The sequence below is a fragment of the Temnothorax longispinosus genome, chromosome 2, assembly GCF_030848805.1.
Source record: "Temnothorax longispinosus isolate EJ_2023e chromosome 2, Tlon_JGU_v1, whole genome shotgun sequence".
Taxonomy (NCBI): domain Eukaryota; kingdom Metazoa; phylum Arthropoda; class Insecta; order Hymenoptera; family Formicidae; genus Temnothorax; species Temnothorax longispinosus.
In genome coordinates, this window is record NC_092359.1 from 17,847,483 (window position 1) to 17,872,786 (window position 25,304).

General features: G+C 40.1%; 6 protein-coding genes across 10 annotated transcripts in view; 3 read left to right on the forward strand and 3 right to left on the reverse strand.

Moving 5' to 3' along the window:
* Positions 1-3,538, reverse strand: part of Orb2 (cytoplasmic polyadenylation element-binding protein orb2) — a 141,426-nt gene extending 137,888 nt beyond the window's left edge. Inside the window, exon 1 of the mRNA XM_071769614.1 lies at positions 1,090-3,538. Within this exon, the coding sequence (XP_071625715.1) occupies positions 1,090-2,169 (1,080 nt within the window). The 5' untranslated portion in view covers positions 2,170-3,538. The remainder of the gene's footprint in view (positions 1-1,089) is intronic.
* Positions 3,539-7,142: 3,604 nt separating this feature from the next.
* Vps60 (vacuolar protein sorting 60) lies at positions 7,143-8,672 on the forward strand. The gene is made up of 4 exons (XM_071769631.1): positions 7,143-7,374; positions 7,584-7,901; positions 7,987-8,214; positions 8,307-8,672. The coding sequence occupies exons 1-4, from the start codon at positions 7,306-7,308 to the stop codon at positions 8,355-8,357; spliced, it is 666 nt and encodes a 221-aa protein (XP_071625732.1). The 5' UTR covers positions 7,143-7,305; the 3' UTR covers positions 8,358-8,672.
* Positions 8,673-8,763: 91 nt separating this feature from the next.
* On the reverse strand, positions 8,764-11,549 carry LOC139808028 (tubulin epsilon chain). The gene is made up of 9 exons (XM_071769626.1): positions 11,103-11,549; positions 10,751-10,983; positions 10,556-10,671; positions 10,292-10,480; positions 9,928-10,179; positions 9,715-9,861; positions 9,462-9,611; positions 9,206-9,380; positions 8,764-9,010 (listed from the first exon to the last, which is right to left on the reverse strand). Exons 1-9 carry the CDS (start codon positions 11,125-11,127, stop codon positions 8,864-8,866), a joined length of 1,434 nt encoding a protein of 477 aa, XP_071625727.1. The 5' UTR covers positions 11,128-11,549; the 3' UTR covers positions 8,764-8,863.
* A 143-nt stretch (positions 11,550-11,692) lies between these two features.
* Positions 11,693-15,080, forward strand: Nemp (Nuclear envelope integral membrane protein). 3 transcript variants are annotated; one of them, XM_071769627.1, is made up of 8 exons: positions 11,694-11,895; positions 12,417-12,529; positions 12,607-12,829; positions 12,918-13,084; positions 13,164-13,373; positions 13,440-13,564; positions 14,364-14,525; positions 14,607-15,080. In XM_071769627.1, exons 1-8 carry the CDS (start codon positions 11,805-11,807, stop codon positions 14,725-14,727), a joined length of 1,212 nt encoding a protein of 403 aa, XP_071625728.1. In that variant the 5' UTR covers positions 11,694-11,804; the 3' UTR covers positions 14,728-15,080. The 3 variants fall into 3 exon arrangements, with proteins under 3 accessions (XP_071625730.1, XP_071625728.1, XP_071625729.1); XM_071769628.1 differs by having other exon boundaries at positions 13,440-13,558; XM_071769629.1 differs by lacking the exons at positions 14,364-14,525; positions 14,607-15,080 and adding an exon at positions 14,064-14,124 and having other exon boundaries at positions 11,693-11,895.
* Positions 15,067-16,958, reverse strand: LOC139808033 (uncharacterized). Its single transcript, XM_071769632.1, has 2 exons — positions 16,441-16,958; positions 15,067-16,008 (listed from the first exon to the last, which is right to left on the reverse strand). Exons 1-2 carry the CDS (start codon positions 16,541-16,543, stop codon positions 15,482-15,484), a joined length of 630 nt encoding a protein of 209 aa, XP_071625733.1. The 5' UTR covers positions 16,544-16,958; the 3' UTR covers positions 15,067-15,481.
* Positions 16,959-19,909: 2,951 nt separating this feature from the next.
* On the forward strand, positions 19,910-25,300 carry LOC139808026 (probable glutamate receptor). 3 transcript variants are annotated; one of them, XM_071769622.1, is made up of 11 exons: positions 19,910-20,538; positions 20,651-20,751; positions 20,952-21,035; positions 21,398-21,709; positions 22,023-22,129; positions 23,256-23,426; positions 23,748-23,980; positions 24,112-24,326; positions 24,597-24,853; positions 24,933-24,986; positions 25,084-25,300. In XM_071769622.1, exons 1-11 carry the CDS (start codon positions 20,346-20,348, stop codon positions 25,085-25,087), a joined length of 1,731 nt encoding a protein of 576 aa, XP_071625723.1. In that variant the 5' UTR covers positions 19,910-20,345; the 3' UTR covers positions 25,088-25,300. The 3 variants fall into 3 exon arrangements, with proteins under 3 accessions (XP_071625723.1, XP_071625720.1, XP_071625722.1); XM_071769619.1 differs by having other exon boundaries at positions 19,911-20,538; positions 24,933-25,011; XM_071769621.1 differs by having other exon boundaries at positions 19,911-20,538; positions 21,401-21,709; positions 24,933-25,011.
* Positions 25,301-25,304: the final 4 nt, after the last annotated feature.

Sequence of the window (25,304 nt, forward strand, 5' to 3'; positions counted from 1 at the left end):
AACAGTCGACACGGCCGGCCCGACGGTATAACCGTGGCTCGCCTCGTACGTTTACGACCTAAGTCCGCTGCAACATTATCGCGCCGTTAAAAACGACGGTGTCACGTCGGACGGCCGTACGACTACCGGAACGGCCGTTGTATCGGCTAAATTTAAATGCGTGAAGTCTCTCTCTCTCTCTCTTTCTCTCTCATTCTCGGGGAGCAGTTGCATAACCCGAGGTGGCACGAGTAACGCGTGCGGTGCGGCACCGTGGCGTACCGAAAGAACGCGAAACTGCGGAAGTCGGGAGCATAGCGCGCGCCTTCCACGACGGTCTACGAGACCGCATGATTGCCGGCGCAGTTTTACAAGCGAGTACCCTTGGCTATACTACCTGCTTCAACCCGCGATCGATAACGCGATGCCACTCGGCTGTGAAAAAAAGTCGAGGCAACGAGTCCCCGTGCCATCGGTGCCCGCGAGTCGAGTAAAACAACAAACGGCGCGCGGTCGTCCCGAGTCCCCTTCTTTTACCCGTGATCTGTGCAACCAATCGACGCGAATAGCATGCGGAGAAGAGAACACAATCTAACTGGCTGACAGCATGTGTGATCAGCACGTCGCTAATAGCGTCAGATTTTTATACGGATTTTTAAACAAATTACTAATTTACTCGATAATAATAATAATATCATCAGCGATGTTGATTTTTTAGCTTATCCATTAACCAACTAAAGACAGTTGATTTTTCACGCGAACAAGGGAAAATCGATTAGTTAAAAATCTCTTTCTGGCACTCTACCAGATGGAGTTATTCTTCTTTACAAAAGAGCTTCATTCTAACGGCGTGAAGTGAGTCATTCCCGAGATAAATAAATCGAAGCGTTCAATACGGCGGTGTTCCAATTCGCTTGTTCGGAACTCGAGGATTGATTTTAAAATGGTAAAAATCAGATATCCCATAAATTAAATTAAATTTCAACTCCCGCATTAATTTCCTAAAGTTCGTAGAAAAGTGGGTTAAATCAGCATAACTAACCACGCGAGGTCAGCTTCCTAAACTTCACGCAGAGTGAAGACTAGTTTTAAGACTTGCGACTGACTCACCTGCTGAAACGGCGGCATCTGCAGCAGGTCCCTCTCCTCGGCGGCGGTTACCTCGAAGGTCGGTGCCGGTTGGGGTGGATATATGTTACCCTTGCCGGGGTACGAGGTGCTCCGACGAAACTTGACCGGGCTGATGCAGGAGGGATGCGCCGCCGCCGGGCCCGGATGGCCCGGGAACGTTGGACTTGGCTTGCGGCCTTGCAGACCGGCCGCGGCCGCAACCGCTGCGGCGGGGTGCAAGGACGAGTGCAGCGGCGGTAAGTTGGGCACGGATCTGCCACGGTTCCACGGAGATAGGCCCGGACTGGCGACCGCGGCGGCAGCCGCTTGTGGGCCCGCGCCCCACTGCTGCGGGGCCTGCGGTCCGCCCGACCACGCGGCGTATCCTTTGCCGGGCAGATAGACGCTCGGGTGCGACGTCGGCGGAGGTTGTTGTTGTTGCTGCTGTTGGTGCTGTTGCTGTTGTTGTTGCTGCTGTTGTTGTTGCGCGGACGACACTTGCAGACCGCCGTGTCTGGTACCGGTGGGCGCACCCGCGTTACCGTGCTGCTGCTGTTGCTGCTGCGGAAAGTTATGATTGGCCGTGATAGCTCGTCGGGTACCGGTCGAAACCGCGCCGGTGCTGGCGAACAGGCCCGCGGGCCCACCAGCCGGGAAATTCTGAAAGGCGGCGATCGAGCCGTTGACCGGTAACGCGGTGTGCAGGCCGCCGTCGTCCGGTGCGGACCAAAGGCTGGGCACGCGGCCACCGGGATCGGCGAAACCCTGCAGAGCTGAGGTCGTGCTACACGTGATGTCCTTCTCCGTCGACGAGGGAGTCGTCGGGGTGATGGCGATGCTCTCCGCCTCGATCACGTCCTTCGACTTGTCCTGCCCAGCCACGGTGTCGAGGGCGCCGCTCGGCGAGAGCGGTGCGGGCTTGCCAGCGGCTTGCTTCTCGATCAGCAGATCGTCCTGCATCGTGGATGTCGTTATGGTGACGGCGGCGCTGAAGTTGCTGCTGCTGCTGTTGCTCGTGATTGCGTTAGGTTTCGGGCTGGTCAGGGTACTCGAGAAGAGGCTCGCGCTGTAATCCCCCATAAATCACCGCGGAGCTTTCGTTCGCGGAGCGTCTTCGCGACGTTGACGACCGTCACGATAACCGGCACCTCCAGCTAGGCCCTTTCGGAAACTTCCTCCTTCTCTCCACTCGTCTCCCACGGGCCTCGTTACTCGCGGCTCGGGGGTGTCGTTGTCGTCGAACGCGAGGACCGCGCGTGTCCTCCACGTAGAGTAACTTGCCGTCGTAACTCGAACTCTCGTCCGGCACGAGCTTGCGGGACAAACTATCGATCCACGCGTAAAAACACCCACGGAGAGAGACTCCGGAAACCAAAAGACCGCGCGGTGATCCTCCTCGTCGCGTGTCCTCCTCTTCGTCTTCTCTTCGCGATATCTTCCTTTTGCTGTTCTCTGTTTTCTTTTACTACTTTTCTCTCTTCACTGGTTTCCCACCTTCTATTTTCACGCCTCGGTCTATTTTTCTCGGGAGCCCAAGGCGTATGTATAATCTCGTTCTCCCTCGTCTTCCTCGTCCCCCGATCGCCTCACTTCCGATCGCGCACTTCTTTTCCTCGAGACGTTTCTCTAGATCCAACTGACGCCGCGTCGCCCCGGTACGATTCGGCAGCGACCCTGTCTCCGTGGCATCTTCTTGGCTGTCGGGGAGCCAAGCTCACTCGGCGACGCGCGTTGCCATCGTCGTCGCGGCGCTGCTACGCGAAGCGCTGCTCGTTGTGAAGCTTGCTCCTGGCTGCCTCCCCCGCGTTCGATCGTCCACTCGCTCGCCGTGTGCGCGTCTCGTTCCGCGGGCTATCCCCTGGCGAACATAATTTCGATCCACTCGGCGGGGATACACACCGCTGGACCACTTGGAATCCTCCCAAATACGCAGCGCAGCGCGCGCGACCTTTCGCTCGCCACTATCACACACACGCGACTACGGTACGAGGTCGCTCCGCGGATCGTATCGCGGATGCGGAGGCGGAGGAGGAGGCGGAGGCGCTGGAGGACGGGAAGAGGGCGGGAGGGAAGAACGTGTGTAGCGTATACCGCGATACGTTTCACCACCCCACGGTCCGACGAAGCGGAACGACTCGCGTCCTTCGCGTGGCGATCGCGAGCGACTCCGCGACTCTGGCTGTCACGCTGAACCCGCTGATATCCCCCAGCGGTGGCGGCGGCGGCGAGCGAGGGAGGGTGGCTGGTCTCGAGGACGACGATAGGCAGGATTCCCCGCGGGAAGCGCACTCGCGGGACCGACAGTCGTGCGCTACTCCCCCGACGACGCGACGTGTCGCCGTCGCCGATCGCCAATTGTTCCGCGTATCGGCGCCGCGGCGTATCGTCTGTCGCGCGCGCGCGATCGATCGATCGCCGATAAGCTCCGTTTTACGTACGTGAGGTACGCTCACGCGGCGCGGACGAACGTGGACGTGGAGCTCGCCGATGTGGTTTATTGCACGCTCGCGCGCAATACACGCACACACGCGCGCACGCACCGCGATCCTCGGCGTGGACTCTGTGGCGAGACGCGTGCCCGCGCCCGAGAGGAGCGTAGCGTACGGGGTATATCAGGTCAGGGTTACTACCACCGCACCGCGCTCGCGGACCTGCGACGTGTCTCTCCACCCGGACGACAATCGGAGCGGAACGGAACGGAGCGGATTCGCACACTGCGGTAATCGCGCGCGGCGCGGCGACCCGAGGGGGCCACTCTTCCACACCTCCGCCGACGATCCCCGCCTACACGCGGTATCGTGCACCACCTCTGACCGCACACGTACGTCGGTCTCTCCCACCTCCTCTACGAGGTACGACGGTTTAGCGCTGCCTCCTCCCGGTCGCCTCGCATGTTTTCCCCATTTTCCCTCGACGGTCACTTGTGGTCTCACCGTCGTCTGGTCTCTGCGTTTTCCTCCGTCACGCGTACGCCCTCGCACCTCCGTCGACCGCGCTCGAGCTCGAACGGAACGGAAGAGCGAGAGAGAAGGGCTGGTGGAGGTGCAAGGAGAAGGAGAAGGAGGAAGAGGAGGAGGAGGAGGCCCGGAAAACTCCAGCCAGCAGAGCGCGTTTTGACAACGCGACTTTCTGGTCTCTCCTCTGCCGTTGCTGCTCCTGTTGCTGCTGCTGCCGCTGCTGTTGGTGCTGCTTCTGCTGATGCTTCTGCTGCTGCTGCGTCGTCGTCGTCGTCGTCGTGTATGCCTCTCGCGCGCGCGCGCGCCGCAGCGGTGCGATTCGTGCGTCGTGCCGACTTTTGGAGCACTGCGGCCGCGCCGCGGGTCGGGGCATGCCACAGCCCGTTCGGATATAAGTATCGTCGATGCGTGCAGCGCGTGAAGCCGTGCGCACTCGGCGATCTTCGTCCGGCAGCCAGTCGTGCCGTGTACGTCTCCGCCGTACTCCGACGACGCTGATCGTCCTCCTCCTCGTGGTCGTCGTCGTCGTCGTCGTCGACGTCGTCGTCGTCGCCGCCGCTCACGCAGGCGCCCTGACGTCGACGTCGCCACCGCCATCGCGGCCGCACCGGAACCACCACCGCGACGCCTGTCTCCCTCCACAACCGCGTCCACCCTCTTTGCAACCCTCTAGTTATACAGGGTGTCCTGAAATCATTCAATGTTGTTTCAGCTGCGGACTCTATATGATAAGAAAATTGGAGCAACGTGATTTAATATTGAAAATTGATGGATTTTTTTATGAATCAATCTTACGGGGGTTGTATAAAAGAGAGAGGGATGTAATTTTGTGATTTCAAATAATTTCAAATTACACAATCGAATAGAAATAGGGAAGAGAAATAGGACAGAAATTACGTTTTATAATAAAATGTCTTATTATTAAGCGACTGATAGAATACTAGCTATTGAATGAGAATAGTTTCAAAAATGTCCAAAAGTGCTGGATGCATGCAAAAGAAATTTGAAATTATGTAAAGAAATTATACAGGTGTTTCAAATTCATTTTGAAAAGATAAAGGCCTTTTTTCTTCCTTTTTGCCTTTCATAATATATGTAAATAATCGATAAATAGAAACCTCATTTTTTCTAAATTAATATTCGAACTATGCTTTTTGCAGAAATCGAATTCAAGATCTTATCCAAGATACTCAAAAAAATAAGATAGTAAAGATTAAAGGCAAGACGATAAATAAAAAGTGATAATCTCTCGCAAAGTTCTCGGCAAGGAAAAATCGGATCGGTATTCCTTGTAGATTTCTAAGGGGAAAAGATCGCCGATAGAATCAGACATTTTTCTCAATAAAGTTCCTGTAATCCTCCGTATGGAATTCCTTAACTTTACCTTCAAGTCGAGCTTCAAGTTCTAACGGAATCTCCTTCAATTTTATTCTGAAGTTAGGATAAGAGCTTTCAAGGGAGGATTTTCGCAAGAAGGGTATTGCTGTATAGAAGAAAACACGGATTCCTCTCTCGCGGATAGCGGAGTGGCCGCCTTATATACCTTCGAGGACTCGAACCTTTCCCAACAACGATCGACGCAAGCGTCGCGAGGCGGCAGCGGCGGCTTGATAAGCGGCAGCGCTCGATAAGAGCCGAGGGAGCCGGTTTCGGTTTACGTACCGACGGAACAGAGACCGACAGCGTGAGAGAGGGATGAGAAGGAGGGAGAGGAAGGAGAGAAAGAGAGAGAGAGACATGAAGCGCGCGGAGGTGCAGCCTCCGCTGTACGGGGGATTAGAGGCGGGCGTGTAAATAAAAATATCACGACGGGGGCGATTTATAGCGGTGGATAACGAGGAGATCGCGCGCGCATGCGCGCTCGCGTCCGCAATTACGCGCGGAATCTCGCGTGCCTTCGCGCGCGGCGCCCGGGGCACGGGGCACGGGGTACCGTCTTGCGAGGGGGGGAAAAGGCGCGACGCGCTGCCTCCGTCGGAGGCTGGACCGTAAATCTCTCGTGATTAGCCGCGGGATGCGATTTACTGGCCGCCGACGGCGCGGAGACGCGCGCGCGGCCTACATATTGTTCATAAACGCGCGTTCCCGCGCTTCGACTTGCGTAACGAGAAATGGGACGCTTTCAGCCGCGACGCAGCAGAGGCGACGCGGGCGACGCGCGGCGTTTCCGCCGAGCGGAACGAGAGTAATCTAATCGTTTTGATGAATTCTTTCTTTGACATCACCGATAACGAGACGGCGATAAGGCCTCGGAGAATTAATTTCCTCGAGATTGGCGCGTTTGTGAACTTATTTTCTTTTTTTTTTCTTCTGCGTACACCGCGCATTTAGCTGATTAGATTCGTATTTATGTAAGAACGCGAATGCGCAATCGCGTTTTTATCTGACTTTGAAAAAATACGATAGAAATGGTATAAACGGAAAAATGGAATTAAGGGAAATTCTGAGTAATTGGAGGTATTGGAATTTAACTCTAGGTAGAATTAAAGGCAATAATTATTTAGGACGGAATTAATTGTATTTTCTGAAAGCTGCCCGATAAAAACAGTCACGTCACATCCACGTCGAATCCACGTAATTTCGTCGAATCCACGTCGAATCCACGTAGCAATAACGTGGATCCACGTACTGTTTTTATCGGGTGTACGCGAGTTTCGATCGAAATTCGAGCTCTTGCGACAAACGAACGTAAGAAAACGAGAGAAGTTAACCCGAAGTTTAACCAAAAAGTGCAAAAGCGTCCGACGAAATTTCATTACCTTGCGCGAGTGAGGATACGGTTTTCGTATTCCCCTCGTTTTCGAATACTTCGCCACGAGGAAATATCGTCTTCGAACAGACATTACTTCCATAATCATTCAGAAACGGTCGTGACGTTGCAGTCGGCCGAATCGCCGAATGTCCAGACTTTTTTGGGAGTTTTCCGGACGGACGTCGGAGACGATCTCAAGATGGACATAATACCGCAGCTACCGCGATCCGGGATTTGAAACGAGTCTCTGCGAAGACCAGCGAAGATGGCCGAGATTGGCCGAGATTCTGCAGAGCGCCGACTCCCGCCGTACCTTGCAAGCGTCTACGATGACGTCACTGACGTCAGAGTTGCTCCAGTCTAAAGTCACGTCGCTCGTCATGTCACGCACTCGTCTCGTCCGTCTGCATCATTGCGGCTAATCAGACCCAATCAGACCTGACGTTTCGGCAAACGGAGGGAAATATACCGAAAATCGTCTCGTCGCGCGCTTAATCAATTTGCAAAATGAACAGGCTCTTCGGACGCGGTAAACCCAAGGAACCGCCACCAAGCATCACTGACTGCATCGCCGGGGTAAGGAAGAACGAATCTATTGTCGTCATGAGATAATCGCTCTCTGTTGTTCTACCGCATTATTGCGTCGTTCCCGGTATTCATACTGCATTTAAAAAATTCGCGTGACTTTATATCGAGGCATGACGCGTCGTAGATAGCCAGACGTTTTTATACATTTTCGAGGCAATTGGGACCCGTTTGGTAAACGTTCGACGTTCTTTATCAAGGTTGACAGTAGGGCGGACTCTGCGGAAAAGAAGATAGCCAGGCTGGATGCGGAATTAAAGAAGTACAAGGATCAAATGGTCAAGATGAGGGATGGACCGGCCAAGAACGCGGTCAAGTCCAAGGCGCTGCGTGTGTTGAAGCAGCGGAAGATGTACGAGTCCCAAGTTGATAATCTGCGCCAGCAAGCGTTCAACATGGAGCAAGCAAATTACGCCACTCAGACATTGAAAGACACCCAGGCAACTGTAGTTGCTATGAAAGATGGTGTCAAGCAAATGCAAAAGGAATTCAAAAATATCAACATTGATCAAATCGAGGTGAGTTGGAAATAATCCATTATAACGCAAGCTTTGATCAAACTTTTGATTCGACGTTTATATGTATCGCTGTTGTTGCAAACAGGACGTACAAGACGATTTGGCAGATATGTTGGAACAAGCTGACGAGGTGCAAGAAGCAATGGGTCGCAGCTATGGAATGCCAGAAATTGATGAGGACGAGCTGACGGCGGAACTGGAGGCTCTCGGCGATGACCTCGCTTTGGATGAGGATACCAGCTACTTAGACGACGCTATAAAAGCACCTAGTGCTCCAGATAAAGAACCTGGAGCAAATTCTGTCAAGAACAAGGTCGTTATTTTAATACGAATACGCGTATATATAATTTATACTGAAAATTATTTATACTTCTGACAGAAAACGTTTTTTAAATATGTTTACAGGATGGTGTTCCGGTGGATGAGTTTGGCTTGCCACAAATACCTGCTAGCTAAATTTAAAAATACATACGAAATACATACAAAATCTGTAGATAAGACAAATGTAAGCTTAAGAATATTCGCATGCATGCCCAAAGACATACAATCTTTTAAAAACAAGGCACACAGCTTTTCTAACCGACACTCGTGCGATATAAATAATGATCTAACAATGTTTTATTGATATCATTTGCGCAAAAGATATTTAGTTTAGTTCCATATTAATAGATTTTTGTTACTGTTTCCAAAGTCACTATTTTTATTAAATTAGTACTATGTTGTACATATATATTAATAAATTAATAAATATTGATTATAAATATAGAGAAATTTTTTGTTAACATAAATGTTATAAGATACATTTAGGCCGGTATTCATAGTCTTCGAGATCGTCTTAAGTAATGTCTTAAGACGCTAATACGTGATTGGTTCATGACATCTTAAGATTGAACTTAAGACGGTCTTAAATAACTATGAATACCGGCCTTAGATTCCATGTTCAAGTTCTTTTTACAAATTAATTAAATTACTTGCAATCTAGAAATATTCGTTTCTTCCATATTTTGTATTTCTTCATAACATTCACATAAACTAAGAATATTCTCTTTGCTTTCAATAAAATGTGTTTCTTCAAATCCATGTATTTGTGTATAGTGATGGACATGTGCCTGAAATGCAATTTGCAATTTATAATTATAATAAAATTCATATTTTATAATCGTGCAATCTTCAAATTTATATTAAAAAATAATTTTTGTACGTTTATTTAGTCACATTTAAGAACAAGAAAACTAACGAGATTTCAGGGAATAAAAAATCATATTCCTGCTCCTTAAAAAATAGGAAGTTACATTAAATTGTACCTTTTTCTTATACAGTTTAGAAAACTCTTGGATTATATCTTTAAATAATGAAGACATGGCAGATGAATTAAGAAGACACAGTAATGACGATGAATGTCCTGCTGGGGGAACGGAACATAATCCTATTTTCATACAATCCCTACTCCACGAAGTAAACTTTGACTTGTTTTGAAACCTACAAAAATGACATAATATAAAATAAATATACATTGCTACATATTTATTAAAAAAAAAAGAAACAAAATAGATTGTATACCTTTCAATGTTTCGCTTTATATTAGTTAAGGTAGTATTTCCCCTTGCAATATGTGCTGCAGCAAGAATGACAGAAGTAGATTGAAGTGGATCTAATCTAATTAATTGATTATTTCGGGACCATGCGTTCGTGAATACTTCATCCTGCAATCTTAAACATTAAATTAATATTTTACTGTTTTTTTTTTATTTAAGCTTCAAAGTCTTAATTTCAAAATTTAAGAAAAAAGAAAAGAAAAAGGAAATTAATATACTTTGCTTCTTGCGTGGTGCACATATTTGGGGCAGATAAAGTCACAGGGCTGATACTGCTAAATATGTAATGTAATTTTGGATAAGGTACTAGATTCGTAGCCACTTCATTCATGTCCATATTTAAGCTTCCTGGAAACCTGGATCCACTAAAACAAATTGCTGTCTTGACAGTGTTTAAACCTTGTATCACAGATCCCATCAGATTCAATTACCTGGTCAAGTGCAAGAGCATATTAACGACGATGCTGTTCATGTCTTGAAACGGTCTACACGAGGCATTATATTTTACTTGACCTGCGTTATCTCGTTTATTTATCTGAGCATTACATATATCTAAGAGAGCCTTGTTCTCAATGGGAAGCACGCATGTGGCGTGTTCCACAAGTTCTTGAGTTGCCAGTAAGGTGTTGTAAGGGGCAGTTATGGTGTCTTGTGTATTTGCTGGATACACACACGATACAATTCTAAAATATCGATTATACATAATCTTCAATCTTTGTGTCTTCAAGTTATGTCTCAGATGTTTTAAGATTCAATTAATTTAATCAACATTTGTATATATTAGTTAAAGAGTACCTTTCTACATGAGGGTAATTATCTTTTAACAGTTTCAAGGTTGCTGTTCCTAATCCAGAACCAGTGCCACCCCCCAAAGAATGCATCAATAAGAACCCGTGAAGTCGATCACATTTTTCGACTACGTGTCTTACACTTTCCTCCAAACGATCGTGATACTCGTTACCGTGAACATGATATCCTACTGCCCTAGAAATCAAATTATTATCCCGAGAATTTCTACGGTACTATATGAAATATAAACGTTGCTTTTTCACAAACTACCAATTGTTTCCAGATCCTGGGTAATTCGTTACGACACATGTCTGATCGAATAACTGGCGCAGTGGACCTTGTTTAAACCTAGATACAACGCTATCCTCCATATCTACTAAGACAGCCTGCTTCAGGAAATTATTACGTTAAATATTTGAAAAATATCTTTATATCACAGTTTTGAGAAATTAGAGGTGTACACACCCTAGCTTTAACTTTAGCCGCATTTAAATCAGCTACATCTTGAAAATGTAATCTACATTTATTATCTGGAACATGAAAAAAGCTGGAAAACGCATCAGAAAGATCGGCGATGTGCTTGACGTGATCTCGTTGCACCTTGAGCAGATTTACGCCGCCGGTGGCAGTTTGAATGCCGTATTCGTGCAAGGTCAAAGGCCAGAAAGCTGATCCTATTTGATTTCCGCATTGCCCAACTGAGATGTTAAAAAAAAAAAGGAGAGAAAGAATGAAGAGATCAATTCGTTTTTCAGGTCCACACCGCCTTCAGTTCATACTTGATAAGATCATTTGGACATCGGTCGCACGCATTTACCTTGCACCGTAACAAATTGGCTCATTATCGTATCCCGAATCTAGACCGTAGAATCTAGGATTCTAGAAATCTAGACCGTCAATATTATATCATTCGTTATTAGAATTTCCGCGATGAAAATTATCTCCTGCCACGACCATTCGTCACGTTTGAGATCCTACATCTGATTTTTGTTTATTTCATCAGTTGCACCCTTATTGTCCCTTATGTCACGCTTTCTACCGTGGAATGACATAAATATGTACATTTGGGATTTGATAGAAGGGAGAAAGAGGAAAAGGAGAAGCAAGGAGAAGAATAAAGAGTTGGTCAGTCCTGGAAAGAACAGATGTCTTTATCGTAAATACAATACATATTACATCATCTGTTTATAGGTTCTGTTCTTTGTAGCTGCACTGTTATACTTCTTGCACTTAAAATGAGACAGGTATATATAAATCAGACAGTTGGTGAGAGAAAAAAGAAAGACGGAAGGTACAAAGAGTTCAGCTACAAAGATAAACATAACCTGCGTTCGCAACATTTCGAATCTCGATTTGCGAGATCTCGCAATGGTCGAACGATCGATTCGCCGCATTCGCATTTCTCTCGCCTCGCCTCTCGCTGATGATTATAACGTTCAAATCTTTGGTCGGCAGCTGACCGGTGCCGGCGGCATGCGGTGATCGTGAATGCGAAAAGAAATCTTGTCGAACTGGGAGAATGGATAACGCAGTCGGACTGGCGAAATGGATTTTCCTGTGTCTCTGTTTGTCTCGATGCGCGTACGCGCGTCGCATTCTCGAGGAACCAAGTAAGCTAACCTCTAACGTCGTCCGAAAGATAAACCGGCCTTCTGATAATCCTGTTATCAGAAATTATGAAATTGAGAAGGGCAGCAATAATGTCATTGTCGAGACAATTGGCGGCGAGATAACATGTGTTATCGATAGACAATATGTCATTGTGAAAATGCTCCGAGCAAAATGCACGGTTTTCGTGCATTCTGCTCGGAGCTATTCGATCGAGGCTATTCGATTTTGTTATTAAAATATATTTGACAATTGTATTTTGTCACTTGATCTGCACTTGATTATTATGCACCTAGAATATGCGAAGTTATGTGTATATTGCTAAAATATTTTTTTATTGCCAAGTTATTTATTCAAATCATTCAAATTCTTTTGTAATTTACAAATACAGTCGATAGAGAGCCTAAAGTTACAATTCTTTTCTAAAGATAGTAGACTAATTTATGATTGTATAAATATTTATTTGTTATATCCTAGTTGCGATATATTTTGATATATGTGTATTTTTTTTTTAATGTTTCAGGAATGCACTTTCTGAGTGCCGGTGACAGTGTACAAAATAATAATCCTGGTCTGAAAACGTATTGTCATAATGCTACATCAAAGTACTTAACGCATATGTGGAGGACCATGACTGTAAGAAGTTCTCAGGATGACTTGTATGCATATAAAAAATTGTTATATGTTTATGATATAAACTTTTAATACTATAGATGCACCTGAATATCAATTCCGACTCCTATGTTTTATACGACGGCAAAACGCCTGATGAGATTCACCAAAAGTACGATGAAAATGATAAATCGTGGAGTCTCAATCTGTTTGATACAGGAAAACATAGGCAATTTAAGATTAATCCATTTGAAAATACATGCATAGGCGTTTATGTAGATTCTCCCAGTGAATCTGGCTATATAATGACTCTGGAAGAAACACGTAAGCAATTCTGAATTTAGATTTGAGATTACTCCATTTTGTGTGTTAAGAATCGCCGAATCGGCGATATATCATTTTTCATCATCAGGTGTTAATGTTTGGAGACTGACAATGATGGTAATGGGTATCGTAGTTTTCTGGTGTGCCAAGATATTAAGTCGGAATTCAGTATTTTATTATGCTTGTGGCATAATATTTGGAGTTACTTTATCTGTTACAATTGTAATATACATGGCTGGAAAACTGATACCACGGGTAGCTATTTTAATGTAATAATACTCTACTCTAACATGATTCTTGATAAAGATATCTTACATATATTTCTATTATTAAGGGAAAAGCTATGTACGTAATATTTGCCGCATCGATGAGTCTTTATATTGCTAAAACGTTATGGGAAAACATGCAACTAATTGTAATGCAATATAGAGAATGGGCGATGTGGTATGTTCTTGTTACATCTCTGATTAGTTTTGTAATTTGTTACCGTTTCGGTCCAGTTACCAATGCAAGAACGAAACAAATAATACAATGGTTTTTGCAGGTAAGCTATATTATACAATTTTCTTTTTTAATTTGTTATTATAAATGATTTTCTATGTTCGTATAGCTCGTAGGATTGGCGCTGGTTTATTTTAGCAGTCACTTCCATGAAGCAGCCTTATCATGTTGCGTTGTACTTATACTTTTTTATAATTTTCCGAAAGCAGCACTTGAGCGAGCAAAGAGGTATTGGTAAGCATCGATAAGACGTATAGCATTATTGCTATTTTATAACAAGCTATATTTACGTGCTGCACAGAACCGCAATTATGTGAAAATTGATTATTTTTCAGATTAATTGTTTGAATAAACTTCAAATCCATTCTGCACATATAATTGCACATATTCTCCTTCCGTTTATATTGGTTTTCTCTTTTAGTAGCTTTATGCGTTTGTAATGATTTTGTAGATATTTAATATTATTTGAATCTATAATAAGTTGTATGTGTTGCTAATGCTTAAATACATTAAATCACCTACCAGCATAATACACAACTTTATCTTAAGCACAATGCACTGTATATTATATCTACAGTCTTTATTTACTAATTTTTACTCAATATTATATATATTTTTATTAAGCTTAATATATGTTCAAATAATTTTTGAGTAATTTTTATAAAATGTATAATGTATTCATTGAGCAGTTGTATTTTCAGTTTTTGCAATAAAATGCCTTGTATTCTTTTAGGTTGCGTTTCATGCTTATTAAATCTTATTTAGAACTAGTGTTATAAACTTTGCAAGTATATAAGAAGTAAAAGTGCATTATTAACTTGTCAGATATCTAATCATCTTTACCTATTATTGGATATTTTTGGTTTGGGCTTCGGACATTTTTCAAATATGCAATAACAAATTACTTATGTATCAAGTACGAATGTACTTATCTGTATATAAAGGTTTTTTTATATATTTTTTGAAATTTATCTTTAACCACGAAAACACGAAATGTAATACACCGCTTTTTCTTTCCCTTTTTTTAAATGAGGCAAAACGTGTTTCCGGAAAAGCGGAAATTGTTAAATGAAGATCAATATCACCAAGAAGGAATACGGCAAACTAGGAGAGCTTTAAAAGATCTACAGAACTATTGCTCCAGTCCAGAATGCAATCCTTGGAAGACAGTTTTAAAACTGAAAGATCCGATAAGGTTACAGCTTGTGTAAATTTAATATTACAATATGCGACCAGCAAAGCGTCAAAATTAGCAATATTGATATGAATTTTTTAGATTTGCGAGATTTATGGAAGGAGAGTGCCATTTATCGGAAGATGAAATCGACGAACACGAAGAAGAAGTTTCAAAAATTCTAGATAAATATGAATACACAGATGATGATGATTCTTTCTGAATACAAACGCTTAAATAAAAATTTAGTATCATGAAATTTATGTTTACTTATACTTTCTAATGACAGTTTAAGTCTTGATAACAATATATATTTATTTTTTGTTTGTGAGAGTTAACAATTTCATCTAATGAAACTGTGAAGTAGGTATTTAAAATAATGATAGAAATTGTTTGCTTATATCTTTGCTCAAATATGTTACTATATGACGGATTCCCTAGAAATGTGTGTGTATATATATATATAGATATTTATGAAATAATTTTTTTGTGTGAACGACGTATCGTATGTATTAGTAGTGTTCTTCTGGTTATATAAGGGAATGCATAAAAAGAAATAAAGTTTTTACAATTCAATTATTTTATTGTTTATTTATATCACTTAGCATTCTTCTTAGCGTGTACTAGAATTTTTTGAAGAGACATAATCTGTTGTAACATTATTCGTAATTGAAGATGTGACAAAATATGAATCGCATAAATATTTATATATTTTTAGATTTGTTAAATTATTTAAACAACTCATACTTTGTTTACATTAATTTTGCATAACAATTTTTAGCGCCTTAACAGACTTGTTAATTCTTTTCTTTTATACATATTTGTTAATTTTTAAAATATTACATTGCTATAGAAAATTTAATACCGGCAGTATTTTGAACTGTAAAGCTGTTATAAAAAAAAGTTCAAAATATATTTTTATAAATCGTTTACGTTTTTTTCTAACTTTGCAGTTTTCAGGAGTGGGAAATGAAATTTTATTTCGGGACATATCCAATTATTTGTAACATTGAATAACCTAAGTTGAACACTTTGATCATTGCACTGATTTGTGGGGGTAAGAGACCAGTTTTGTCGAATATATTCAACGTCGTGTGCAGTCCTGGTAGGAATACGTATCGTAAGAATTGTGAAGCTAGCTCAAACCCTTTTCCTATTAATGCACGGGTACCTGACCCAATTGTTTGGAAGGTGTAGCACACTACGGTTTTGGCCGTTTCAATTGGATGTAGTATAGCGTTCAAATTGAGGGATAATTTTTCTACTTTGGGGCACACATCTTGTCCAGTCAGTGCGCCAGATATGAATTTTATTCCGTCTACAATTGTAGATATAATACAATTGTCCAACCCAAATAGCTTTAATGCCGTATCTATCGGGTTTGTAACACTTGTAATTGATGACAATGGTGACAACAAACTGGCAAATCTTCTATGCCTCGAGAGAAATTTCTCGAGAGGTAGGTCTGTTGTTGGTGCAAGGTCGAATTTGTTATCTCCATTATCTAAAAGAAGTTACGTAATGAAAATATTATTGTATTATTGTAATTAATTATTGTAATATAAACATTAATTTCTATTATTTATGTATTATTTATAAATTAATTATATATTTATATTTTATTTACACAAGACGAATACTACTTATATCGGAATATTATTTTAAATAATTATTCTTTCCCCGATTATATAGATATCTTATTAATTTATTTTAAAAATTTATTTTAAAAAAGCATATATAGAAGAATAATAACAAATTATTGTTTAAAAATAATGTATGGCCGTACACAATTTGTAAATGGAAAAATTTTATTTATCTCATAGCGCGTTATTTAGTATTACAATTTTGTAAAATGTGATTTTGTTGAAAGTCAAAATACTTTTAAAAAGCGCTAACATATAATTATGTTATTAACACATTATTATATAAGACTTACTTTTTAATTCTTCAGTCAAGTCGATATTACTTTCCTCACGTCCGTATGTCCGGCAGGCGCCGTACACCACAGCCAGACAGAGAATGAGAAACGGTATCCTCATTTTGTAAATAATTGGCCTTAGGTCAGAAGTAGCGAAATTTGTCGTTGATTTCGACCGGCGTTTTTTATTTCGTTTCTTGCCTTGTCGAAACTTTTCGGAGACAGCCACTTTGCGGAGCTTCGTCGCGCCTTTTTATCGTTATCCTTTGGCAGAAATCTTTGGCAGAAATAATTAGTCTAATGCAATCTTTTGACAACCTGACATTCTAGTCGTCTTAATTGATTCCGTTTGCGATAATAGTTGCAAATGATGTTCCGAGCGGACGCTGCGATATTTTAAATTGCGTCAAACTCGCTAATTGCGTCTACTTGCTAATTGCGCCCGATCGCTCGCGTTCGTATCGAGTTTTACTTTGTTCTACCTTTTATTCGATATATCAAAAACTTTTCTTTATTTTATTTTAACAATAATAAAATATCTAATAAGTATACAAGCACCCGCGTAAGTTTGCATCGAACTAGGTTGCTTGGAAGGCAGCATTTGTAGAACTAATGATAATAAACGATTTTTCACGGACAGCACTGACGCATTTGTGTATAATAAGGCCTGTTATCGATGCTAATTTCACATGGAAAAACGTTCTCGATGTTCACAATGACATTTACGGTTTACCTACCTTCTTTTTATTATCGCTATTTTGACGTGATGTAACACAATACTTAGGTTTCCGGGTTTTTCTTTATGAAACAAAATGACATGTTGTTTCGTGAAGATATCCCAAAACTAGATATAACTTACAATACTAAATATTAATAAATAATTGCTTCCATACGTGCGCAAATAAAATAAATTGTCAAGTGGTTTCGCAATTCTTTAGAAAAGGACAATTTCTGTTCTTCTGGCTTTCTTTTGCTGACTTCCGTTTTTCAGTTTTTTGTTGCTGAATTAAATAATGTAATTCCTTAAGTTAACTCAGTAACTAATTAAGAAATTGAAATAATTCATATATATATGTATATCTTGTGTATTTTATAAGATGAAATTTATGCTTTATTAGATCGTTATAATTGACATTACCAAACAAATAATCGAATAACATAATCAGATTTATTAAAAAGTTAGAAAATTTTCTATTGTGTACTTTTCAATATTAGACGCACATTTTACATGAATTTTTACGTTATCTAAAACAAATTTTAATATATCGCGGAGTCTTGTTACATATGTCTTGTATTATATTGTATGTCGAAATCTTATATCATATTACATAACTGATACATATTTAATATATATTTACTATATTACGTAACTAATATATATTTAAATATTTCTTATAGAATTTTGCTTTTAATAAAACATCGCAACAGAATTTACTATAAGAAATTTTACGTTAAGTAAGAATTGTTACAATCGTTGGTACGTCATTTACAAAGTTATAGGGAAAAAAGGATTTCAAAAGTGTCCATTATTTAACCAGCGTGCAGTTGAATTCCCATGGGACGATAGAGTGTATCGTACACGGCAAACGCATTCCGCACATTTTCATTACATTATTTATATATTGGTTTAATGAAAGTTGATCGGGTGGCAATAGTGCGAGTATGGTAGTCAGGAGCGCACGCATATCATTGTCGTTCGATTCGGTATTTTCTGCTATGGCTGTAAATGAGAAAAATTTCTTAGTTGCAAGTCTCAACGTAAAATTTTACTTTGTTAAAGTTGATTGCATAAGCCTTTTAATTCATAAATGTTGTAATAGTATTGAATATAATTCCAAGCAAGTCAACAATTTATTGCTATAATTAATAATTAAAAATTAGGAAAAATTGAAATTTTCAGTAAATTTATGATAACAGAGGCTGTGTCGCTTTTTAAATATTGTCGCTTTTTATTTTCTCTTCATTATATGTGTTCATTATCTCTTCTACTATTCAGTTTTTTTGCTAAATGTAATAGAGAATTCAGTTGATTACATATATAATTAAGTATATATTATGTTTGTATGTGTGAATACTTACGACTAGCCTGTGACATTATTATTAGAGCGAAAAATGTAAGAACAGCATAGATAAGTTTTCGTAACATGATGCTTTCTGAACACGCTGAGAAAAGGACTGACATTTTCTCTCGTACAGTATTCTTATATATATATGCTATACAATTGACCTATAAATGTATACATTATATATGTAAGTTAAAGTCCTTACGGAAAATTAATTGTTGCGGACGAGTCATAGATCTTACTTACGATAGTAGCACTTACCGTTATCGCTTTTGCTTCTCGTTACAGAAATTCCTGTAAAAATGGTAGAAGAATTGCACTTGAATGATTCACGCGCCAGTGTCTTGCACAAATATAACTGGAGATATGTGACACTAAAGTTAATATAGCAATTAGATAAGAGGAAAACTTTAATATATTGATTTAATATATTGATAAGTTTTATAGTTGGTTGTGCACATACATCGTCAATTAAATATCTTAATTTACTGGAACCTAATAAAAATTTATGATCTTTCTTTTATTTTCTGGAACAAACGTCGTAAAAACGTCGCCAAATGTCTCCTTGAAAGTAGGCAAAACATTCTTGGTGATGATTCACATATACAAGCTGAGAAATTGTTTTTTATTATTGCGCACCTTGTACGTGCGTGATATTCTTAGAGCACTCTGGTAGTTTTAAAATTTAATTTGTAAAATATTAAAAATTAGAAATTAAGAATTAATAAATTTATAAAATAAAAATTAGAACGTTTTTAACTGTATTTCTAAACTTGTAAATATTATTATATATTTATTTATTGAATATAATTGTGTTAATGTGTATAAATATCGCTTACCCTACATAAAAAAAAATTTATTGACTTTATTTCTTGCTGATTAGATCAAATATATCGAATCATGTTAGTTGCTTTTTGATTGAAAGTTTCGTGTTGGTAGAACAAATCAATAATCCTGATAATCTCTTACATAATCTTTAATCTCAATTATGTTTCCATAAATCAGTCGTTAGTCATGGTTTTCATTTATAGAAATTATTATAATGGACTATTATTTATAGATCAGATTCCGTTGCATGATTATCAAACCACGAATTACCTGATCGATATTGCTTCGTACGGAAATTTCCAATAAACAAATCGGTCGTTAAATTTGTATTAATCCGCGGAGTTCGCAAATCAAGTTTGCTCAGATTGCTAAACGATATTCCACTCAAAGTGACCGATATACAGATATAATTGTTTGAACAGTGGCATGGTTCGGTTTACACAAACCAGTGAGCAAATGCACGCAAAGAGAGCAAATGCATAATTTATTCGGACTCGTGGAATCGATGTGCGTATCAGTCGATCGCGTTTGCTTAGGGCTTAGGGAATGGCTTCGTTCTTGGCTTCTTGGCGAATTATCCGTCACGCATAAGCACAGTCGTGCGATTTTTTGCGCCACGTGCCACGTCCGAGTCAATTTGATCCTCGTAATCATTTGTATCCGCGTAATTGTTACAAATTATTACGGATTCGAATATACAGAAAGGTTTTTGCCGACTCTCAATGGAATTGCGATCGGGTACGCGATCGGTGCGCGAATGACATTTTATTATGTTCTAACACAACATCAGATAAATTGTAGTGCGGCAGGAATAACTACTGATATGTACACTCTTATCTGACATTTAAACTAAATGACTATCCTCTTCGCCGCAGTCGGTACGATACGAAGGAAACGCAGTGCGAGTGCAACCGCAAAATGTATCGGATCCGGGATCGTTGTGTATCATACTCGATCTACCGAGCTGACTCGTGAAATCGATCGGATCTGTCGATGATCGTCGATTTGCGCTAAGCAGTCGCAAGACGAAGAATGCTTTGCAAGCCCGACCTATCCTTGATCCTAGGTCTGATTGTCCTCGTATGGACGACATTCGATCTCGCGTCGTGTCAACTGATCAGGCCGGTTTACGTGTATGAGGGCCTGATCAAAGGTATCCGTGACTTCTTTAATAACACGTGTATCATACTTCTGCACAACACTCCGAATCCTATTGAGACGCAGGGTGAGAACAATGCGAAGGCAGAATATTGCGAATATTCGATCGATTGAAATAAAGATCTGGCACGCAATCAATTGTTCGTATATATTATATATTAAAAACTCACGCTTTACAGGACTCACGGAGAGCGAAGGCTTGATGGTTCTTCAGAAATACCTGAGCATGACTCATCACATACGCACCACTTTCATGGATTTTCATATGTTCAGCACTCGAGTGAGCGTTTAGAGAGAAAAGGGATTTGTTCTTTTTTTCGCAATGAGTATTATCTAATTGTTGAAAACATCAAAGCGAAGTGTTCTTTTGTATAGCAAAGCGCTACGTAATGAATAGCAGGATCATTTTTGTCCCACATAAATGCATTAAATGATGCATTTATCTCTCGCCAAAAGAAGAAGATATTTGATTGCTTGCAGGTCGGGCAAACTTATTTTCACATCAAGAGACCTTTGTTCGTCCTGCTAAACGACTATGAAGATACAAGGGATGGCTTTGCGCATGTAATTATCTTTCAAAAGTTTTAAAAACGCTATTAATGAAACTTAAATTTGTTATTTGATTATTGCAGTAATATTAGAAAATTACTTTACTATTGCGCACAAAAATAAAAGAAAATTTTTTTTTCTCTAAATTTTTATTATAATAAATATATGTAAATTAAATAAATTGTATGCAATACAAGTTTTATTTGCGTGCATTTTCAAAATTTTAAAATGTCGAAGAAAAATGTTCAAGTTTTGAAAAACTTTCTTTTTCGTCGCGAAATATACTGCTCTTTTTCGTTATCGTTTTCTCGTAAAGCAAAGTCTGGAAAGTTTCCAAGTGGAAACGAGCAACACGAATGTTTATTTGCTAAATGTAGCAGATTTCAACGTGGATCACGATGGCTTATCCCACTTGGCTGGTATTCTTCAGTAACGGGACAAAATTCGCGGACTTTTTCTTCGAGATTTACGTGCCGTTTGATTGTAAGTTCATGGTGGCTCAGAGTAGCGCCAACGTAACCGACACAGAGATCATCACTGAAGTTTATCAAGTTGACAAACGGAAAGAACTGAGATCCATGCAGTTCGGTATATGGGACGTAAGGAATGGTCTGAAGGGCCCTACGCGTGGCCTATTTTTAAGAAGGAACAATCTTTTCGGCCAGAATATACGCGTTGCGTCGGTCCAGGTAAGGTCGCTTATCCTATTTTCCGCAAGAGAGTCGATTATATCGATGAAACACGCAATTAGCCAGTTATTGAAAAAAAATAACAATTATAATAATATTTAAATTAATGATAATTAGTGGAATAGATTATTAACAATAAACTTTTATGATCTTTCCTTTTGTATCACGCATGACGTAACGGTGCTTTAAAAAGTATTAATTACTTATCACCTTGCATTCTTTTATTAATCTTTTTTTTTAAATAAAAAGTTCATTATATCGATCCTTGAGGGAGTTTGATATTCGCTTTGGCATAAAATTATTATACGCATAGGACCCTCCTATCAGTATATTTCATCGTAACGAACGGAATGAGATAACAGGAATCAGTGGTTTTTTCGGGCAAGTGATACTGCTGTTACAGGAAGCATTGAATTGCACGTAAGTGTACTATTAGATAAAAACTGTATAGTGTTTGTGTGAGGGAAGTTATTATATTATATAAAATTACGCTCTGTAGATAAGCATTATTAAACTTAACGATTATATATTATATAGCAATTTTTAAATAGAAATATATAATTCATTGAATCAATGACAAGTCAGTAATTGCCGTAATATATTATATTGCAACTTTCCATGTTACGTCACTTTTCGCCCGGCTTTTTTGACGTGGCTTTATCGGCTTGATCAGGTTTCTTTTGCTTATCATCATCATCTTTCTCCGCTGCTTTATCATTTTCCTTTGCTATTTTATTCTTTTTCTCTTCTTTAAGTTGCTTTTGCTTTTCTTTCAGCTCTTTCAATTGTCTCGCGGTCTCTTTTCGGAAATATTCTTCCTCGCTAGCCGCCGCTTTTTCCTCGAAGATCTCCCTCTTTCGGCCATCGCCGCTTCTTCGACGTCTTTCCGAATACGTTCTTGGATTATACGATGGATAAAACCTAATTATATCATAGGATTCATTGAAAAATATTAAAGTTCTCTCTCGTAAAAAAAGCATAGTATTTAGTGTAAGAAATTATCGATTTTGAATTGGCGTAACTTATGCGACAAATAAAATAAAACATACTAGATATCTATATAAGTTATTTAACACATAATAACTATATATAATAATGGCTTAAATTGATATTTAAATAGATAAGATATAATTATTTCTCTTTCTACGTTATTTAAACACTTATTATCAAGTTCGGTAAAAATTATGACATAAATATTTTTAAAAAGGTTACGTCGTTATTCTGATCCTTTTCAAATTGATCCATTTTGCAGTAAAATTGCGTAGCATGACGTTATCATTGCTCCTTCATCCTGTATCCTTCTTCCTCCCTCTTATTCTGGAATTGCTGCAACAGCTATTGCTGTTCGGAAAGAGTTATCGATAATTTTGACATAATTTTCTAATTATTTGATTTCGAACTTGACAGCTTTCGCTGATGTTTCGCTGTGAAGTTTCTTCGGAAAAAGCATTGTTATCGGAAAGTAACTGATTACTCCTTTCTCATACAGGCTGCGACAAAATTGTTGACTGTAAAATAACTGATTTTATTTTTAAATGTGCTGCAGATTTACTTACAAGGAGGCTGAATCGTGGGGTATGTGTCTATCAAGCGGCTCGTGTACGGGTGCAATTGGGATGTTGATAAACAACGACGTCGACTTCGCGGCGACGGAGTTCATGATGACCTCGGATAGATTAGATGCCATCAGTTTTACAACGCCCATTTACACGACCAAGTAGTATATACTTCTTCTTCACAAATTCTGAACGACGAGACATCTAAGTCTAACAGAACGACATTTTAGCGACAAGTTTGAGATTGTCCAATGCCTAAGTTTAAAATACTTTGTATTTAGCAAGTACCAGAATGCGCGTATCATTAAAATTTGTGCAAAATTAATAGGATTTAAGGGAAACGTATTAAATTTTGTTTATGTATTAAATTTTACTGTCTAGACGTTAGATCTTGTCGAGTCCATTAAAAACTAATATACTTATGAGTTTACGAGCCGAATAACGTAACTGAAATTTGTTATTTACGTTCCCTTTGTTTTAAGATGTCGTGCGTATATTAAAAGGCCTGCTACGTCTGACCTAAAATGGGATGCTTACACGGCACCATTCTCCGCGAACATCTGGGGCAGCATCGGTTTTTTCATCGTACTTACAAGCGGATTGATCGTGTTCATTCAGAGACTATTTGCATTCGCGTCCCCGTATCTTAAAAATGACGACCGTTCGAGATTTACAGAAAATGTGTTTTTCGTCCTAGGAGCGTTTTGCAGTCAAGGTAACTTCGACTTCTAAGAATGATTCCCTCTCCCCCCTCCCCTCGAGTATTGCGCTTCTCTTGTAGTTCAGTATAATTTTTTTTTTCAAATATACGACTGCTATCTTTCTCATGAAAAATGATATCATCAGGTATGGCACAATCGACGCTGGATCCCGTGAGAATGGTGCATTTCGTAATTCACCTTTCGGCCGTCGTGATACTAGCCGCGTATTCCGCTGCCTTAATTAGTTTTCTTGCTGTTAAAACGTTCATCATGCCCTTCACGACAATGGACGGCCTTCTGAAAGATGGGACCTATCGTTTCGGCGTGGTCCGTGATTCGGCCGACTATAGTTTCTTCAAGGTGCCTAAAATAATCCTCAGATTATCTTTGCCATAAAATCTCAGGGAGGAAGCATATTCTATATTTGAAGTAAAATGCCTAATTTATAATTAATTAAATATATCTTCTATTAATACAAGGATATAAATTTATGTACTTTAATTTATACGTTCTTATTTCGATTCTTTTTTTTAAACAAGCTAGTATCTTTTTTATTCATTTTTCATAAAAATCATATTTACGGAAAGCTTCACGTACGATACTATATTTGTGATGATTTTATTACGACAGAATACATCAGATAAAATAATGAGTGTACTGTTCGATGAATTATTAATGAAAGAGACTGATTTGCCGAGTAATTACTTGGACGGCCTGAAACACGTTTGCAAGGAGGACAAATACGCTTTTATGACACTAGATAATATGGCAGCATTGTTGCAACAGAAAGTCGATTGCAAATTGGAGCCATTGGATGTTATCACGCAGACCACCATAGCGATGGCTCTGCAACCAAATAGCCCGTACCGTGGTATCATTAACGCAAAGTACGTGCGAACTTTATTAACGCAAATTAAGATGATTGAGTGTCGCTCTGATAAAAAATTTCCATTTTATTTTATACAGTATTCTTCTGCTAAGGGATAGCGGGATCCTGCAGCGTTTGCTGGAAACACAATGGTCGGTCCAGCTAAGTGAAGGGAGTGTACGTGCGCTCGTAAATTTCGCGAATTATCGATCAACAGGCAGAGATTGATACGCTTGTCTCTGATTACAGGTGAAATCATCGTGGAAATCGGTCGAGATCGGCGACATAATACCTCTGTTGCTCCTCATAATCGCCGCGTTGCTCATTAGCTTTTTTGTCTGCGCTATGGAGCGCGTTATCTTCAACAATTTTTCCAAACGAGTCAAGCTAAGAATGAATAACCCACAACTGAATATGTTACAGCGTTAGAATGTTATATTTTGTTTAATAAAATTTGACAAACATACAGT

Excerpts from the sequence above, each read along its gene's own strand:
- Nemp (XM_071769627.1), top strand. The coding sequence starts at position 11,805 with ATGGATAACGCAGTCGGACTGGCGAAATGGATTTTCCTGTGTCTCTGT. Across the intron at positions 12,530-12,606 it reads ATATGTGGAGGACCATGACT|ATGCACCTGAATATCAATTC; the intron begins GTAAGAAGTTCT and ends TTAATACTATAG. Across the intron at positions 13,085-13,163 it reads CTGGAAAACTGATACCACGG|GGAAAAGCTATGTACGTAAT; the intron begins GTAGCTATTTTA and ends TCTATTATTAAG.
- LOC139808026 (XM_071769619.1), top strand. The coding sequence starts at position 20,346 with ATGCTTTGCAAGCCCGACCTATCCTTGATCCTAGGTCTGATTGTCCTC. Across the intron at positions 23,981-24,111 it reads AGGAGCGTTTTGCAGTCAAG|GTATGGCACAATCGACGCTG; the intron begins GTAACTTCGACT and ends TGATATCATCAG. Across the intron at positions 25,012-25,083 it reads TCCAGCTAAGTGAAGGGAGT|GTGAAATCATCGTGGAAATC; the intron begins GTACGTGCGCTC and ends CTCTGATTACAG.
- Vps60 (XM_071769631.1), top strand. The coding sequence starts at position 7,306 with ATGAACAGGCTCTTCGGACGCGGTAAACCCAAGGAACCGCCACCAAGC. Across the intron at positions 7,902-7,986 it reads TCAACATTGATCAAATCGAG|GACGTACAAGACGATTTGGC; the intron begins GTGAGTTGGAAA and ends TGTTGCAAACAG. Across the intron at positions 8,215-8,306 it reads CAAATTCTGTCAAGAACAAG|GATGGTGTTCCGGTGGATGA; the intron begins GTCGTTATTTTA and ends ATATGTTTACAG.
- LOC139808033 (XM_071769632.1), bottom strand. The coding sequence starts at position 16,543 with ATGAGGATACCGTTTCTCATTCTCTGTCTGGCTGTGGTGTACGGCGCC. Across the intron at positions 16,009-16,440 it reads CTTGACTGAAGAATTAAAAA|ATAATGGAGATAACAAATTC; the intron begins GTAAGTCTTATA and ends AACTTCTTTTAG.
- LOC139808028 (XM_071769626.1), bottom strand. The coding sequence starts at position 11,127 with ATGAGCCAATTTGTTACGGTGCAAG. Across the intron at positions 9,862-9,927 it reads ATGCTCTTGCACTTGACCAG|TGGATCCAGGTTTCCAGGAA; the intron begins GTAATTGAATCT and ends AATTTGTTTTAG. Across the intron at positions 9,381-9,461 it reads ATAAAGCGAAACATTGAAAG|GTTTCAAAACAAGTCAAAGT; the intron begins GTATACAATCTA and ends TCATTTTTGTAG.